At 39.7% G+C, this 18,974-nt stretch overlaps 1 protein-coding gene across 7 annotated transcripts in view; it reads right to left on the bottom strand.

Annotated features, from left to right (window-relative positions):
* Positions 1 to 1,023: 1,023 nt before the first annotated feature.
* The window catches only part of LOC105220001 (calsyntenin-1), a 28,798-nt gene continuing 10,847 nt past the window's right edge, over positions 1,024 to 18,974 (bottom strand). For 5 of the 7 annotated variants that reach the window (XM_054235340.1, XM_054235341.1, XM_054235339.1 and 2 more), the window contains exons 2-10: positions 16,266 to 16,517; positions 14,982 to 15,697; positions 14,816 to 14,923; positions 7,292 to 8,477; positions 5,800 to 6,327; positions 5,662 to 5,745; positions 5,456 to 5,586; positions 5,278 to 5,401; positions 1,024 to 2,555 (exon numbers count right to left, since the gene is read on the bottom strand). In XM_054235340.1, the coding sequence (XP_054091315.1) occupies positions 2,479 to 2,555; positions 5,278 to 5,401; positions 5,456 to 5,586; positions 5,662 to 5,745; positions 5,800 to 6,327; positions 7,292 to 8,477; positions 14,816 to 14,923; positions 14,982 to 15,697; positions 16,266 to 16,425 (3,114 nt within the window). In that variant the 5' untranslated portion in view covers positions 16,426 to 16,517 and the 3' untranslated portion in view covers positions 1,024 to 2,478. Of the gene's footprint in view, positions 2,556 to 5,277; positions 5,402 to 5,455; positions 5,587 to 5,661; positions 5,746 to 5,799; positions 6,328 to 7,291; positions 8,478 to 14,815; positions 14,924 to 14,981; positions 15,698 to 16,265; positions 16,518 to 17,598; positions 17,782 to 18,974 lie in introns of those variants that run through there. The other 2 variants (XM_054235345.1, XM_054235344.1) reach the window with 2 other exon arrangements.

Raw genomic sequence — 18,974 nt, forward strand, 5'->3', positions numbered from 1 at the left:
TTATATGACACATGTTATGAATGGTCAAAGTTTGTTCTTCGAAAAATATATAACAATTTTATATCGAAAAATACTGGACCCCTTATAACATCTGTCATATAATCTTAACGAAAAAGCTTTATACACCATTTAATTAAGCAGATATTTTAGATTATATCTATATTTGGGATTTTTAAGTAGCACATCCTGTAACTCCTTTTTTCGAACTTCGAATACAAATATTTCGAATCGATGAATACAATTATTTTACTTACGACGTAATCTCCCAGAAAAAACTTTCTTTGATATAATACCCAGCGGAGTGTTGTACAGGGCTATTATTTATACTGACATTCGTGGTTGTACGATTTTTATTTTTTTTTTAACTATACACAAATTAGTAGTGCTAATGCAAAAAAACTTTAGAAACCACAGTAAGTGCTATATGAATGCTTAAATGCAGTTGCGTACTCGTACCACAATATGACCTTCCATCTTGAATTGCACATATGTAAGTTTTATACATAAACCATAAATTGTTTTTGTTTGGTAAAAATTACGACATTAATTACATAAATGTATATACATAAATATGCGTGTTTTTTTTTAATTTTCCATATGCACTAATTAGGCTTCGTAGTACAACGAGTAGTCCTATACATATACGTCAGTACATACATACATGCATATGCACTTGTTAGTTGTACATATATAACGCTTAAGGACTCAACCAATATACATAAAGTTCTGCTATATATATTATATAGGGTAGTTATAGTATATATATGTATTACATATGTATATTGTAGCGATAACTACAGTTGCCTTGTTGGCTATAAGATGACGGCATCGTTTTATCATGTTTTGTTGTGTATTAGCGTGCATGTTTTTAAACTTGTTCAATTATATGTATGCAATATAATTTCTCTTTTGACTCTCAGCCATCTGTGTTGCTAGTTTAAAACAGAAAAATATTATTGGCGAAACCACTGTTCATCTTAACTATGTATGTAGGCCTTTTATTTTGAAATGAAACGAAATCTGTTTGTTACATAATCATCTTGAAGCAATATTTGTCTTTGTTTGTTTATTCATTTTTATTAGACTACTTATACACTTGTACGTACATACATGCACACAATCTTACGTATGTATATAGACTTGTTTATTTACCACATATGAATACAATTTAAATAAGTATCAATTATTGACCGTTATATGTACTTTCTCTAACACTCTTACTTTATTTCCTGTGCATCTTTTACATGTTAAATAATTATTATTATTATATATGTAATACAATTATTTTAATGTATATGTGTGTCTGCAATGATTACAACAAACATATGCGCTACACAATGATTTCATCGAACAACATAGCATTTTACCAACTGTGTAGTCTTTAAAAGTGCCACTGTGATATTCGCCCCTATTCCCGTTGTCGTTATCGTTTTAAAACGACTTAAGAACGCCTATTTGGCATTCCTGTTGGCGTTAACGAAAATAAATTGAGATTCCCCAATTTGCAACGACTATAGAAACGACATAGAAACAGTCGTTTTTTTGTCGTTGCTTTAATTGTGAGCGTCATAGAAACGACGCGGTTGTTTGAAGGAATATTTGAAGTAAAGATGAAAATTCCAAATCGGAAACAGTTTGAAATTTTAATTTCTGAAATGGAAAAATATCCTGCATATGCCAAGGACTTTAGAAAAGGGTTAAATCCTTTAAATTTCGATTTCTTGGGTGGGATATTTTTTTTCTCAAAAAAAAAAAAAAAAAAAAAACTAAATCCATTCCACCGCTTTCTCGCGTCGGAAATAGTTGGCATTAATAAAATTGCATTTTTATATCTAAGAGTATATTTAAGATATGAAAGGTCTAAAAATTCAAAACGAAGAAAAAAATAGTACTCCAACAAGACGAGGAGTTAATAAACACCTACCCATGTCTCCTTTGGCTGGACCACTAGGTAAAGTAGTCGGATTAGCCAGAAGCAAGGAGCATGAGACGCTGGAAGTATAACATATTTTAGAAGAAAGTTAGGAGGACGCAGATGTCACCACTACTTCTTTTAAAAAATCAAATAAAGATGGAAGACTAACATTGTTGTACGTAAGTACAATAATTACAGTGATAACGTTGTTTAGAGTAAATAGAGAATAGCATAAAATCCATTAAGGACTGCTTTAAAAATTTTTCTTGTTACATAAGAAAGAAATTTTTATATGGGAAAAGAGCGCCTTAAAGTATACTATATAAAATATGTAGACAAATTTCGATAACTTATCTTAGGCGTTACGATATACTTCAAGAATACCAATTTAGGAACGAAACGACGACTTAGAAACGACTATCAAAACGACACCGACAACGGGAATAGGGCCGATTGTTTTGCAATTCTTTCATTCAATTGGCTTTTTCGCTTTAATAACTATATATATTTATATGCCCAACCTGCCTTGGCATGCGTAAGCCACACAAAATTTAATTTTAGTTTTAGTTAACAGCCGAGGTAAACATGTTCGAATTATCCCACTCCAACTGGCTGACATTTGCAAACCGACCTTTTACCACTGAAAACAGTTAAGAAAGACCAATGTTAAAAATATATTTCAAACACAAACTGCAAAAAAAATTTAAAAATTTTGTTATTCTTGTTGTTATTCTTGTGAAGAAATATTTGGCAGGTTTCAATATATTTTTATGTTCTATTTGCTGGAAACCAAATCAAGCGTTAAACAACTCATTTATATTAGGTTGGCAAATATCTCCAACATTTAGTCTTTTAAAATTCGCGGTTATGTATAAAGCGCTACATATCTGGCAATACTATACATCTTTGAAAGGTCTTGACATAACCTACAAAACGACGCTATGCATGATTAGTTTGGATATTGCGTTCAACAGGTATTATAGTCGTGTAAACATGGAGTTCACTAACGCCACGCTATTTTAAAGTTTTCCTTCGTTAAAGGCAAATCCGCTAGAGAAACGTTCCGTGAGATTAATGGTGTTTTGGGGGATGGTACTCTATCACTTCGAACTGCGGAGGAATGTTTTCGACGATTCAGAGCGGGTGAAAACGACACCATGGATAAGCCAGTAGGCGAAAGACCTGTGACGGCGAATACCGATCAAATCATGAAAACATCGAGTTAGACCGCTAGGAAGATTTTGCTGTGTGTTTAGTGGGATTGGAAGGGAATCATACAGTATGATCGGCTCCCATATGGCCAGACCCTTAATTCTACCATCTACTGCGAACAACTGGACCGCTTGAAGTAGGCGATCGACCAGAAGCGTCCAGAATTGGCCAACAGGAAGGTTGTAGTATTCCATTAAGGCAACGCCAGACCACACACTTCGTTGATGACTTGTCAGATGCTACGGGAGCTCGGATAGGATAGCGCCAAGTGATTACCACCTGTTCCTGTTCAAACTGGCCGTCAGAGTTCTTCGCAAATAAGAAGGGGGGTTTCCACGAGGGGGGTATTATGAAGTTGCCGTCTAAATGGGAACAGATTATCGAACGAAACGGTACATATTTGAACTAAATCCGATCACTGTAACACTTTTTATAAAGCATTGAATAAAGAGCACAAATGCTGAAGGGAGATATTTGCCAACCTAATATGTAGTCTTCTCTGCGACAGATCTGTCGTAGCCGAGTGTGGTAGTGCACGTGCAATCCGTAAGGTAAATATGGGTACGCCGCAAGGGTTAAAGAAAGTGTTAAGAAGGCATCGGTATGCCTTATACTGTTGAAGAGGCGCTATTGGCGCCGCTCATCAAAGGTTGTGACCGGGCTTTAGTCAAGTCAATACTGTTTTACGGAGTATTAGTCTGACTCAGGAAGCCTGCACTTGCTAAGCAGTTAGGACTACACCGCTATTTGCACTCAATGCCATTCTATGAGGAGCATCTGTTGATATTGCGGGTAGGTGCATTGCCGCTAAGGTGGCTATTCGACTCAGAGATGCTGGTCCCAATAATGGACATTCTGAAATTCTTGATCACTTGGAATGCATCCCTCGAGATCTGGATTACTGTGTTGCGGAGCCTAATCTTCCCGGTCCTTCTCTGTCCGCATTCCTACGAAAGAGATGTGTGCGGAACGTAGCCGGTGAAGAATAGCCGCGGTGATGTCTTTCATTAAGTTCAGAGATCTTTGGATCTAAGTTCAGAGATAATTGGAGGAGAAATCGACGTCCTACCTCTGTCACTCGGATAGTAGAACGGTAATCCTGATCATGTGATCGCTGACTGCTTAAAGCTAGTCAATGAGTGATTAGCCCCACTATCAATAGCTTCCAGCTACTTGAATATGTGAATCGATAGGGTCCCATGCCATAGCGGTATCGCTGGAAGCTGCAAAGCATATGAGCTCTCGCGTAAGGGCATCCAAGCTGCAATTTCGTCAGATTGGGAACATGCCTCTTCGCGTTGAATCAGTGGTTGTCGAATGAACAGGGTAGGTATTGGACAACATCCAGTACCTGTGCGACTGCGAGATCAATCTCCCCAAAGGTGAATGGCAAGCGAACCACTGCGCTATTTGCTCTTAGTAAGGTTCAGCTGGCCGTAATGATAACAGTCATTACAAGCCACTGCCCGATGGTGTTAGATGCCATGAGGCTGAATATCCTGGCGGCTGTAAATTGCCAAAGATGCATGGAAGAAGGGGAGATTAAGACAACAAGACACTTTCTTCTTTATTGTCCAACTTTCACTAAACTCCGGCTGAAACATTTCGACAGGACAAACTACGGAGATCCAGCTGAACTGTCATGATCACAAATTAGTTGGCTTCTCAAATTCGTGAAAGGTTCAAAGTCGTCACTTGAGTGTCTTGAGGATCCATTTAGAGGAATTTGCGGCATCACAAAGGACTGGCTTGCTGTGGTACAGGAGATCAACTCCTTTTACCTAACCTAACATGATTTGCATTCTGTGAAGAAATATTATATTTTGTATATAGTTTCTTTTCTAATAGCCATCGAAACTTTGGTAGGCAATTACAAACATTGGCATGTATTTCTATTAACTTATCATGAAACCCATAAGCGCTTCCGAGTCGTTTTTTTTCAACTGGTTTGTAAACGAATTACATAGCTTATTATTTTAGGATGCATCTCTATTGCTGCACCCGTGTAAGGAACCAACAAAATCAACGATTTAGTGAGACTATGGTATTAAACTTAATTAAGAAAGCTGCAACGAGATATCTACATAATTTTAAATATAAAACATTTCATTTCAATATAATTTGTGAAATTGGCAGTGTAAATTCCATACCTTCTTCATCTTCAGATTCTGAGTTCTCCGAGTCAGAACTATCTTCCGATATGGCATCAGTTTGCATAGGATTTATTGTAATCGTTAACGCGGAATCGTCCCAGACCAAGCTCTCATCGGCAATCTAAGGAATAGTAATATTATGGAAACAGGAACGGTTAAAATGAAGAGTACCAACCTTTGGACACGGCTGTCTTTCTGTGTACTTGAGGCTGTTGTTTTTTAATCGTGCTATCGATACTCCGCATAGGAGGATCACCAAAAATACACAAACCAAAATGATTAGCATTGTGGGATGTGCACTCTCGGCTGTGTGTAAAATAAAATAATTATAATATAATATCCCGCTGTATATACATATTAACACTTTCAACTTTTATTTACCTTTGTGTATGATGGAATGGACATGTACTTTAGGTTCTTGTACATCGTGCGAATGTATCATAGCATGTGCAAAGAGTCTGTTATCTGTAACAAAAAATTATGTAACGATATAAGACTTTTGTATAATATGTAATTTACCCGATGACGTTGAGCCTACAGCACCGCCATTTACACCACTGATGCCATACAGCGGGTTTTCGCCGCCACCAAAGATCGACGCTGGTGCCGTTGTAGTCTTCGGTGCAAGTTTGGGATGCAATACCGTTAAAGTCAATGTAAATTCTTGACTCTTGAATTCAGAATTTAACTGTGTACAAGCCAATTTGAACACACGATTTAAATAGTAAGCCGGCTTTTTATTACTATAAAGCAGCGCCTTCAAGACGTCCAAATAATTTTCAATAGCATCGTTGCCAATCATTTCCACGCCGTCTTTATTGATATTGGTCTTTATGTCCAGTGTTGAGGATAGCGATTCATCACCGTCCACTTGTATTTCCTCATGATCCGGATTCAATGAAGGAAACACGATAACACTGCATGAGTCCAAGTTTTGCATATTCGGCACGATTTTATTGTTTGCGTTCACCACAGTTATGTTGATATTATCAAGTATGTGAACACCGCGTTTAATTTCCGGATATGAAACCAAGTTGTTTGTGTTACCTAAAATTAAATTATACTTTAGAACGGTAAATAAAACCAACTGAATAGAATCAATTTAAGACAAAGTAAAAGTACATTTGTGGTTGAAGACACTTTCCGAATTATAAAAGTATCGACATTGTACTGTGTTGCCACCTCTTGGTGCACCGAGTGTTTTTATACTTTAGCAACATGTTGCAACTGTGCTCTGGTTTAATACTTTTGTTTCCGTGACGGTTGTTTGTATGTCATAAAACTAAACGAGTTAGTTAGTATTTTATATCAAAATGATCAGAATGACGAGACTAGTTGTTGAGATCCGGATGCTTGTTCGTCCGTGCAATGGATAACTTGAGTAAATATTAAGATATCCTGGCGAAACATAGTACACAACTTCTTTGAAACTCTGGGAGGATTGCTATTGAAAATGGACGTAATCGTTTCACCACCTCCAAATAGGTTTTTTTATATATCTCCCATACCACTAACATATGTAGCTCAGAAATTACTCGACCGATTTCTAAGGAAATCGGTACATAATGTTTTTTGATATCCTGATATTACCAATGGAAATGGGCGAAATTCTTTCACTACCACGACTACATTATATATAACTCAATTTTGAATTCCATCTAGTTCCTTTATTTTATAATACATATATAAATCAAGAACCAATGAAGATAGCTGAATAAAACTTTACACACATACTGTATTTAAGGCATCACTTATGGAAAATTGTCGAAATCGGCCTATAACTTTTCAAGGCCCCGTACATCGAACATGCACTCAGTTCCTAAGCGTAATTCTTTCCCGAAAATATCTGTCAAATTGTGTGTTACCTATCTTAATAAAATGCCAACAATAAATTGCGAAAGTCTAAAATGTTCGGATGCATCCGAATTTTGCCCTTCCTTACAAGTTTACTTTATACCCGTGTTATTTAATTATTTAGTTACACATCCTTACGCACTATTTGGTCGCTTACCATTTATGATAATCTTTGCTTTTTCCTCACTATTCATGTTCGCTTGCTTGTGCTGCCCCTGTTCGATGCCTGGTTTACTGGTTATAGGAGAAGTTTTTGAGTATGGCGTATCTGTGGCTGTCTTTAACTTGTCTTTGAATTCACCGACATTCATCGCACTGTTGTCTGCAATACCTCCTGGCATGACCAATTGGCTGGGTTCATTAACCATGATGTACGTCTCAATGGTGGGTAAACGTGTGGCGCTTTGATTAATACACATCATGGTTGTGCGGACCTCAATATTGCGGCGGCCAATTGTTGGATAATCCTTGGTGTTAAGATATTGAATTTTTTGCAATAACAGTTCAACATTGCTTTTGCTTTGGCCTTCAATGTAAATTTCATTCATTTGCGCATTGGCTTGCACTTGCGAACCCGCTTCTAGCAAACTTTCAGGCGGCGGTAACAAGTGCTCGGCACAATTGGATCCGCAGCGGACATCTTCCCCTGAGAGTACCGTATTAAGCGAAATTTTTATTTCAGATATATCGCCGTTGAAACCATGTTTCAGACGATTCTCAGAACTTTGATAGCAGGCACCCACAGAGAGGGTAGTATTGACACCATGTGCGGCATGTAACGGCCAATCGTCGATGACTTCTGGGTTATTGTGGCGATCTTCGACCGAATTCTCAAAACGAATACCATCAATATATAATTCAACTTTAGATAATTGGTTAACGTTTAAAACATAGTGATGCCATTCGTTATCGCACACCTGTGGTATTTTCCAACGCCACTCAGCAGGACTGAAAATGTTCAAGTCACCTTCGTTGAAGTTCTTTCGTAACAGTAATATTAGACGACAGTTGCGTACAAATAATGCCATGTGATGACGATTCATTTTGTGATCATCGGCGCTGCAAATGATGTGCTCTTTAATGTGTTTGTTGGCTGTGGCCAAGCTGGAGTGTCTGAAAATTGTTATTATGCTGAAGGAACGTGTCGAAAAGTCATGGTGTGTAAGCAGTGTGTCCGGTACGATCACACCAGTAGAGCCATCGAAATGGAAAATCGGTTCAAAGCCTTCATCATAACTGAGATCTTTTGTCCATTCAGCATTACGTGGTAATAGATCGATTAAGGAAAGACCAGTCGAGCAATTGCTGATATCACGATCGCAACCGAAAGAAATATGTTTTGTCTGAAAGAATATGCAGTAAGAAACCATAATTGTATCCGTAATAGACGACATTAAACGCTTGATTGTGGCAATTGTATGAATTGTTCCTTACATTTTAAATGAACTTAAAATATGTATAACTACAATAACTTTTTAAAAATTCTACCAAGGGTTATAGGATTCTTAACTCTTACTCTTAAAGCATTTATACTTAAAACCTAGGAAATATCTTAATACTCATACTGTCAGATTTCTATTGCTGCTATTAACAAATTCCATTTATCATATATAATTATTATAACTTATTGTTGCAATTTAGTTAAACTTACTAAGTATACTTCTTTTGACTTTTGCCACATAAAAATTCAGTCTCCTCGGTTTTTAGAGTTGTACAATTCCCATACCATTATCAAAGACACTTAAACGTAGTAGCTTAGTTTGACTCGGTTGACCAGTGATGATGGGGTGGTGGGAATGAGGTAATGATAATGACACCAGCCAGAGGAAGAATTACACTTGACTGATGTGACATGACACACAAAACAGACGGTACGAGAACCAGGAGTTGCCTTGTGGTTCTCGTACGGGGATTGGAAGAAGGTTGGAGAGTGGTCTGAACAGACTGGGAGTCATGCTGCTTAGAGCTCCGGAGAACCGTAGAGGTCCCAAGTTGGCCACTCTCTGTGCGGCGCTGTGCCCAAATTCGTCGCCTCTATATGGTCGCCTGGGTGCAGTAGGACGCAGCTAGGGAAGCTTTAGATTTGTCAAAATAACGTTGAAACGTTTTCGTAGAAATCACCCCTGTAGTCACTTGCTGGCAGCCGAGTCACCTCCCAGAGCCATCAAGAGTACGTCGACGATTTACAGAACTATACCGACTGGACTTCGAATACGACAGACTTTTGACAAGCCAAGTGTCGACACCAAGCGCGAGTTGCCTCGCGAAACTAGAGGGACCCTCACGCAACTTCGTTTTGGATATTGTATTATATTATATGGTAGCAGGTTAAAGTCCTACCTATGAGGAAAATCACGGAGTCCCTGCATGATAGTGATGAGCGATATTTCACAACTGTCCAACAAACTGGAGATATATCACCAACTGTTGCCTCGCGGAACTAGAGGGACCCTCGCGCAACTTCGTTTTGGATATTGTATTATATATAATATTAGCAGGTTAAAGTCCTACCTATGAAGAAAATCACAGAGTCCCTGCATACTAGTGATGAGCGATATTTCAATACCGAAGTTCAGTTGTTGTTGTTGTTGTAGCGGTTATCTATCCCTGCCTGAAAAGAAGAGCTTAAGTCTAGTTGTCGTCGAAATCATCTAACGGGAGGCCCAGGAAACGTGCTGTTTCGACAGGGTTGGACCAAAGGGAAAGGGGTGTTAGATGAGTAGGGTTCATTGGGCATACAAAGAGGTAGTTAGAGTCATGCGGGGACTCGTTGCATACGGGACATGTATTTTGTATGTCGGGGTTCAGCCTGGATAAGTAGGAGTTTAACCTGCTACAATATCCAGATCGAAGCTGCGCAAGGGTCACTCTGGTTTCACGTGGCAACTCGAGCTCTTCGTCTGCTATAAGTGGTGGTTTGGTTCCAAGGACGCCATTCACCGGAAGGGAGTCAATGAAGGTGTTGATAGCTCCACTGTGAATGGCGTTAAGAGCGTGTCTAAAACTGTTTGCGTCCGCAGTTTGGTCGGTATAGGGGTTTAGTTCGTCGACGTATTGTAGGAGCGATCTCTTGATGCACCTAGGTGGCGGTTCTGCTTCAAACAAGTGACTACATGGGTCATTTCTACGAAAACACCCAAGTAGAAACTGCTTGGTAAGCAGTTCATTATGCTCCTTAATAGGCAGCATAATGGCCCCACTATGAAGGTGTGTCATTGGTGACATCAAGAGACATCCTGTTGCTGTTCGGAGTGCAGTGTTCTGGCACGTCTGTAGCTTCTTCAGCTGAGTGTCACTGCATCCAGGCGACCATACCGGTGCTGCGTAATTTACGACCGGCCGGTCGATAGCCTTGAAAGTGGCCAGCAACGTTTCTTTGTCTTTTCCCCAAGTGCTACCGGCTAGCGACTTGAGGATTTTGTTGCGGCTCTGTAGTGACTATCGCAGTCGTGTGTGGAGTGAAGGAGTGCAGACTGTCAAATGTAACACCCAAAATTTTGGGATTATGAACTGTCGGAATTGCTATGCCATCGACATGAATGTTAAGACTTAGTCTGTACTCCTTCGTCCAGTTGGTAAAAAGGGTCGCCGTGGATTTAGTGGGTGCGAGTGCCAGGCTCCTCGCAGAGAAGAAGCAAGAAAGTTCGGGGAGGTAGCTGTTCACTTTCGAACACATTTCATCGATGCCAGTGCCCGACGTCATTATCGTACACTAATCTGCGTAGGAGGTAACAGAAATTCTCTCTGGTGGTTTAGGAAGTTTGGAAATATAGAAATTAAACAGTAACGGGGAGAGGACACCGCCCTGTGGAACCCCTTGTTTAATTTTCCTAAGTTTTGATGTTTTACCTCGACCGCTCAGGTAGTTCATAATCCATCTCTTCAGCCCCGGAGAAAGTTTGTTTGTTCCACGTCTTCTAGAAGCGTTGTTAGGTTGACCGTGCTAAGATACGCACCCGCCTCTGTGTAGAAAAGCGCACACGTCAACAAACACAAGGAAGGTTCGACATCGAGAAGCTGCAATCACAACCGACAGCCGAACAATTTTCTACTCGACTAGCACTCCTGCTCTCTGAGAGCACTCATCAGCATCTCGGTATAATGGAGCTGTGGGACGGCATATCAAACTCCTTACGTACAGCTGCAACCGAAACCATTGCGATCGACCGCAACGCGAGCGGGATGGGAAAGATACCGAGAGCTGAAGAGGGAAGCGAGACGTATTTGCAGACAAAAAAAGAAACAGGCCGAAATGCGTGAGTATGAAGAGCTGGACAAGCTGGCCGACAGGGGTAATGCTCGAAAATTTTACGAAAACATCCGGCGACTAACTGAAGGTTTCAAGACCGGAGCACACTCCTGTAGGACCCCCAGAGGTGATCTAGTTATTGATGACCAGAGTTTGTGGAGGGAACACTTCTCTAGCCTGCGGAATGGCAGTGAAAGTACAACACCAGGAGATGGCGAACCCGGTTCCCCAATCGACGACGATGGAGCAGATGTTCCATTGTCCGACGATTGGAATCTCAGTGTACTCTGCCCAATACACAAAAAGGGAGACCCCACAATTTGCGCCAATTACCGTGGGATAAGCCTCCTCAACATCGCGTATAAGGTTCTGTCGAGCGTATTGTGTGAAAGACTAAAGCCCACCGTCCACAAACTGATTGGACCTTATCAGTGTGGCTTTAGACCTGGAAAATCAACAACAGACCAGATATTCACCATGCGCCAAATCTTGGAGAAGACCCGTGAAAAGAGGATCGACACACACCACCTTTTTGTCAATTTTAAAGCTGCTTTCGACAGCATGAAAAGGAGCTGCCTTTATGCCGCGATGTCTGAATTTGGTATCCCCGCAAAACTAATACGGCTGTGTAAGCTGACGTTGAGCAGCACCAAAAGCTCCGTCAGGATCGGGAAGGACCTATCCGAACCGTTCGATACCAGACGAGGTTTCAGACAAGGTGACTCACTATCGTGCGACTTCTTTAACTTGATGCTGGAGAAAATTATAAGAGCTGCAGAGCTAAATAGAGAAGGTACAATCTTCTACAAGAGTGTACAGCTACTGGCGTACGCCGATGATATCGATATCATTGGAAACAAAACCCGCGCCGTTAGTTCTGCTTTCTCCAGACTGGATAAGGAAGCGAAGCGTATGGGTCTGGTGGTGAACGAGGACAAGACGAAATATCTCCTGTCGTCAAACAAACAGTCAGCGCATTCGCGTCTTGGCTCCCACGTCACTGTTGACAGTCATAACTTTGAAGTTGTAGATAATTTCGTCTACCTGGGAACCAGCATTAACAGCAATAACAATGTCAGCCTGGAAATCCAACGCAGAATCACTCTTGCCAACAGGTGCTAGTATGGACTAAGTAGGCAATTGAAAAGTAAAGTCCTCTCTCGACGAACAACTCAAGCAAGTGGAAAGATTACAGGACTTCAAGTGCTCTACCCATTTCGTCCGCTTATAGTTATTTACCAGTTGTCGAATCTCCAAATTGAGATCCCTTATGCGGGGATCACAGGGATCGACCTGGCGTAAGGAGTCACGCTCATTAGCTAAAACTGCCGCTTCAGCCGGGAAATTAGGGCGCATGTTAGCAATTCTTCCGGCTGGTATGAAACGAGCAGTAGCATCGGTGATCACCTTGCGGAATTGACGTCCGTAGGAATGGGAAGAGCGGCGAAGGCATTCCCGGTGAATTCCGTGAAGCCGTCCCAGTTAGCTTTATTAAAGTTAACATAAGTGCGGTTGTCCGCGGAAATAAAGTCAGGAGGTTTCTCAATCGAGATAATTATTTGCAGGTGGTCTGATGCAAGAGTTAGCATAGGTCACCATGTTATGCCGTTTATCAGACCACCGCTAGCAATTGTGATGTCTGGCGAGCTGCTGCAGGTGCTCATAATTCTGGTGGGAGCTTCGTTATTCATTGTGCAGAATGTCGAATCGTCTATCTGTTCTGCCAGCTCCATCCCTCTCCGATCATTTGACAGGCAAGAATGCCAAAGATCGTGGTGCGCGTTAAATTCGCCAAATATCAGTCGGTTTTCACCACGAAGTAGCGCACTAATATTCGGGTGATATCCTGTTGGGCAACTTGTAACTGGGGGGATGTATATATTAAATATTTCGAGCTCGACATCGCCTGACCGGACAGCTATACCCTGACATTCTAGGATAGAGTCCCTGCGGTCGATGTCACCTTCGATAAGACGATATTGCACGGTGTTGTGTAATAGGAATGCTAGGCCACCACCACTATCTCGCTCGCGATCTTTACGTAAAACGTTGAAACCTGCACAACTCAGAAGGTCTGAGTGGCTGTTTAACTTGGTTTCTTGGACCGCAGCTATTGATATGCCTTCCCGACTCAAAAAATCAGTTATCTCCTCGATCTTGCTCTGGAGCCCGTTTCAGTTGAATTGTAAGAATCGGGTGTGTCTTGGTGTTGGTCAGATTGGGAGTCATACTGTCTACTTGAGCTCCTGGGGGCCGTAAGGCCCCTAAGTTGGCCACTCCCTGAGAGTGGCGGCGCGTTGCGCGAACTGGGTGCAGGTTGCACTGCCGTAGAGGCAACAGTCGCAGTATTGCGTTGACAGCAAGGGGCCACAAACGTGTGGTCCACTCGATATGGGTCTTAAGGCCTGAACAGGTCTTGAGATGGCTCCATCCATTGCATGTGTTGCACCTAACCGAGGTGGAATTTGGATGGAGCCTTTTAGCGCATAAGCAGCAGACGTACAACTAAACTTAAAACTAATCGATCCAAACAGGGTTAGATCGCCGAAAGGGCAGACCTTGACCGGATAAAATCCGGGTCAACTCCGGTGCGTAGAACCGGCTGCTGTGGAAGTTGACAAGTTCAGTGCTTTTGTTCGATCACAGTACAAATAGGAGTTCAGTAATTCAAATTCGATCACTGTAGCAATAGCAGTTCAGTACTTCTAATTCGATCACTGTAGCAATAGCAGTTCAGTGATTCTAATTCGATCATTGTAGCAAAAGCAGTTCGTAAAATAGCAATTACTGCTCAGTAGCTATCACAGTTCAGTAGAAATAGCAGTTCGGCGAGTAGCAATCACAGTTCAGTGATCACAGTATCAATTTTAGTTGCGATTTCGATCATTTTGAGTACGATGATTACAAAAGTTAAATGTACCCAAAATTATTAATTAGTTAATTGTGATTACAAAAGCAGGTAAATGTTGGATGTTGTTAAAATTAATAAAATTGTAAATGTAAAAAATTAAAAAAAAAAAAAAAACAAAATTGTGGAGTACAAATTCTCATAAATTCGTTTTTTTTTTGTTGCGATCGCTATAGCAATATATAATCACAGTGATTTAAAATTTGCAATCAATCAAATCACAGTGATTCAAAAATAGAAATATCACTCATCACAACTGCATGACACTAACGCACACCAAAATCCACTCATCTAACACCACTTTCCCTTTGGTCCGACCCTTTCGAAACAGCTCGTTTCTTGAGCTTCCCGTCAGATGAATTGAAATTACAATTGATCTAGGCTTGCGGGTTCAGACAGGTTTGGGTAACCGGTACATCAACAACAACGACAATTATCTAATAACGGTCGCTCTTCGACAGACTCACAACTTCTTCAAAGTCGTGGTATACTAACTATCATTAATTACATTTTTTGTGTCTTACCTTCAAAGCCACCGAAGTGTGAATGTTTAAGTTCTGATTACTGCAATACATGTCACAAAGTTCCAGGCGTGCATTTGGGAAAAGCGAAAGACTTTCTGTTGTTGTTGCCTATTGTATATATTCGATTTAGTTACTATATTAAACACTTGCATATTGTTCGTCTCACCGTATAGTCGATACGTTCGGGTATTCCTAGGAATCTTGCTTCACAAACGCGACGCACCTTAATGCTCACCATAATTGGCGACGATTCTTTCATTGCACAATCGTATGCCACCACCGACAAAATGTGGTTATGCGAGGCTTTGTGTGATAATGGATCCGTATTTTTGATTGATCCCTCGTTATCGATAACAAACGGTTGGTCATTGTTCAGTATTTCATATTTACAAACGTCGCCAAATAAAGGTGTGCAATCCTTATCGGTCGCTTCGACACGTATAATTTCCTTATATAAGCGCCCTTCATCCACTTCAGTTACATACGAAGGCTGTAGAAATGTTGGCGCGTATTCGTTAATATCAATAACGGTTATGTGTACATTCGCCGTGGCCGAGTGGGTGCCATCGCAAAAAACTGCCATAATTTCAAAATGATAACTCTTACGCTTCTCACAATTAAGTGTGCGACGAGCCTTCAAAATTCCCAAATTGTTTACTAATTCAATCTGAAACGCAATAACAAACGCGAGTTTATTAATGTTTTTTCTGTTTACAGTATGTAATATTAATATACGTACCTGGAATGGTATTTCATGGTATGGTTTCTTTAGTATTCGAAAATTGCATATTTTCTCCTCATCCACTTTAATGAGTGGCGTTATTTCAACTAAAGTCTCATTCTCCCGGATTAGTCCATGATAGGACTTTTCCAAAACGTTTTCTAAAAACGAAAATGATGATGATGAAAACGGAAACGGAAACGTATAAAGCACATACATATGTGTACATTTATTATTATCACATGTCAGGATAACCAGAAAAATTTATTTCAGGATTATCTGTAGCTCAGTGCAAAAAATTATTTGTTGATGAAACTTGGTGCACCTGTTGATCGCGGGACTCTGAGGAGGTTGATATTGCAGCATTCCTCTGTAGACAATTGACACGCCCAAAAAATACTGAATATGCCCTTTCCTAATGTGATACTTTGTTCCAAATACCACTTTCATAACTCTATTAATGGTCTAGTTATTGTAATGTATAGGTTTTCGGTTATCGCTATTTTGTGGGCGTGACAGTAGTCCGATTCCATCTACAATATCAATCTTCTTATGCTGCCAAGGTATATGTGTACCAAGCATTATCAAGATAGCTCAATTTTTACTCAAGTTATAGCTTGACAGACATCCGGATTTCAACTCATCTCGTCACCCTGTTCACTGTGGTGTATATAACTCTATCTCTAACTCTTTAGTTAATATGAAACTCTGTATGTGGAAGCCACTTACCTTTTTGTGACAAGTAATCATCGTCATTTTCACTAGAGGAGCTTATCTGATATTTAAGGGATGCCATGGACGAACCTGTTGCACTCGCTAACTGGCAACTCAACAGCAGAAGGCTGACTGCCAGCAATTTTATTATGCTATTCCGCAATGTGTTCAACATTTTTGCCTCCTCTCAGTATAATAAACTTTCTTTTAATTATAAGATTTGTTTTAGTTTTACTTATTTTAGTCGGGTACTTATCCGAAGTTTCACTAAAAATATTAACAAAGTAATTAATAATATTTTGTTTTAAAGTTCTCATGTACATGATATATAATATATAACGAAAATGGATATCAGAACCAACCATATTCGATAATCGAAATCAATAATTTCCTACATTTATGCAGATACCGAAATTCGTAGTTGCCATAATGTTCGAAACAAGGTCCAATCGAACGTACTGTGTGAAAGGCTAAAGCCCGCCGTCAACGAACTAATTGGAACTTATCAGTGTTGTGGAGAACGGCCAAACATTTATTTCATAGCGTTATGGTTGGAGGACCATGGCTTATCTGGAGTTGGACTTTTTTTACAGAGGGTACTAGTCTTCTATGATTATAAGAGTATATTGGCACACAATAACAACTCCGGATAATTTTGTTTTTGGAAAGCCTTGTATTTTTCAACAAAACAGCGATACAAAGTACACGGCACAGAAAGCCACTAAGCAGCTAAATTCACAATCACAGTCACCATATTTACATGCGATTGAACACATTTAGGAGATGCCATAACCCGTGTTTGGACCGAAATTTCTCACGATGTAACTGAAAATTTGGTCACTACTTCTATAAGCAGTGATGATACCAAACACGATGCCACGACAGTCGGTTCTAAGTAACCGGAACGGACCCGTCTAAACCTCAAAATTATTTACTAAGTTTAAAAACCAAAGAGTTTTGAAATAAATTTTTAAAATTTTGTGGCAGCTGAATGAAGATTTTTTTCTTGCTGATTTTTTTTTGTCTTTTGCCCGGTCTGAAGGTATGCGCATATATAGGCTGCCTTCACTTCACAAAACCTAAAGAGTGACAAAGCGCACAAACAACTGGAATAAAAGGAGATTGTGTTACTTCGACTTAATATCGTGTGTTGAATTTAACTTGATTGAATTTTATTTTCGCCTTCACACGGACATTTTTTATAGCAGAACTGCATTCGGGTGGGTAGGTAGACTGTAAAATTCCAAGTAAATAAATAAGTTTACACACATCACTACATGCCGCATGTCTATCTAAACATGAAACAACTTTTCAAGCTCATAAAGACTTTAGGCAGATACATACGTACATATATACAAAAAATATTTTCGGTTTTGTGTCATCCAGTCGCACAGTAGTATGTAAGTATGTGTATCAATCCCCAATGAAGTTCAACTTTTTAGAAACTGCACTATATTTACAACTCCACACATATAAAATATATGCATATGTGTGCGTGTTCTAACTTGCGTTTTTTGCCAAATATGTGTAAAACATCCTGCTGCGCTTTCGTTCGTTATTTCAACAATCAAATATCACTAACTTCATTCCTTTTTATTTGCTATTGTGTTTGCAGTTAAAAAATAATATTGCGAATATTTTTTTATTTTTATTTCACTAAAGTCGTATTCCTGCTGCATTTGCGTATTCTCACATATGGCATTCGTGTGCGTGGTTTTTATATACGCTTGTGTGTGCCTGTACTTATCGGACTTATTTGACGTTTTTGTATTTGACATTTATAACATTCTGTTTTGAGTATAAAACTGTTTGCACAGTATTCATTATCCTTGTTAATACTTATGTATGTATATACATATATATATATAGTTATGGCCAAAACAATAGTGTCACGCATGCAGATTTTGCAAAGGCCAATAGAATATATATATTAAAAGTAATTAACGCACATGTAATAATGAAACGAAGAATACGTTTTTGATATGAAATTTAAAGCTTAAATGAAAACTAAAAAAACAAGTTTTCTTCTTCTTCTTGACTGGCGTAGACACCGCTTACGCGGTTATAGCCGAGTCCAAAACAGCGCGCCACGCATCTCTCCTTCTGGCAGTTTGGCGCCAATTGGTTATTCCATGCGAAGCCAGGTCCCTCTCCACCTGGTCCTTCCATCGGAGTGGAGGTCTCCCTCTTCCTCTGCTTCCACCAGCGGGTACTGCATCGAATACTTTCAGAGCTGGAGCACCTTCATCCATTCGAACAACATGTCCTAGCCAGCGTAGCCGCTGTTTTTTTATTCGCTGGACTATGTCTATGTCGTCGAATAACACATACAGCTCATCGTTCCATCGTCTGCGGTATTCGCCGTTGCCAATTCTTAAGGGTAAGGGTAAAAAAGTTTTCACGTAACTTAAAAAAAAATTAAAATGTTTGCTCGCATCAAAACCGCATTGGACATAAAAATAGAGACAAAGCAGACAAACATTTGCTTAAACGCAGAAATTATTATTATTATTGAGTGGAATATGTTTTAAAATTAATATTTTTTGCATATCCTTTATTAGCAATTACATTGCTGAGATTCCACCAAATCGACGTGTATCTTTGAAAGCATCGTTTACCTGAACTTTTTGCCATAAATCAGTTTAGATTTTGGTATTTGTTTGTGCTATGTGATTATTGTAGATTTACCACAAATTTTCTGTAAGATTTATGTCTAGTAATTGC

Source organism: Zeugodacus cucurbitae, chromosome X (genome assembly GCF_028554725.1).
Source record: "Zeugodacus cucurbitae isolate PBARC_wt_2022May chromosome X, idZeuCucr1.2, whole genome shotgun sequence".
In the NCBI taxonomy this organism is placed as follows: domain Eukaryota; kingdom Metazoa; phylum Arthropoda; class Insecta; order Diptera; family Tephritidae; genus Zeugodacus; species Zeugodacus cucurbitae.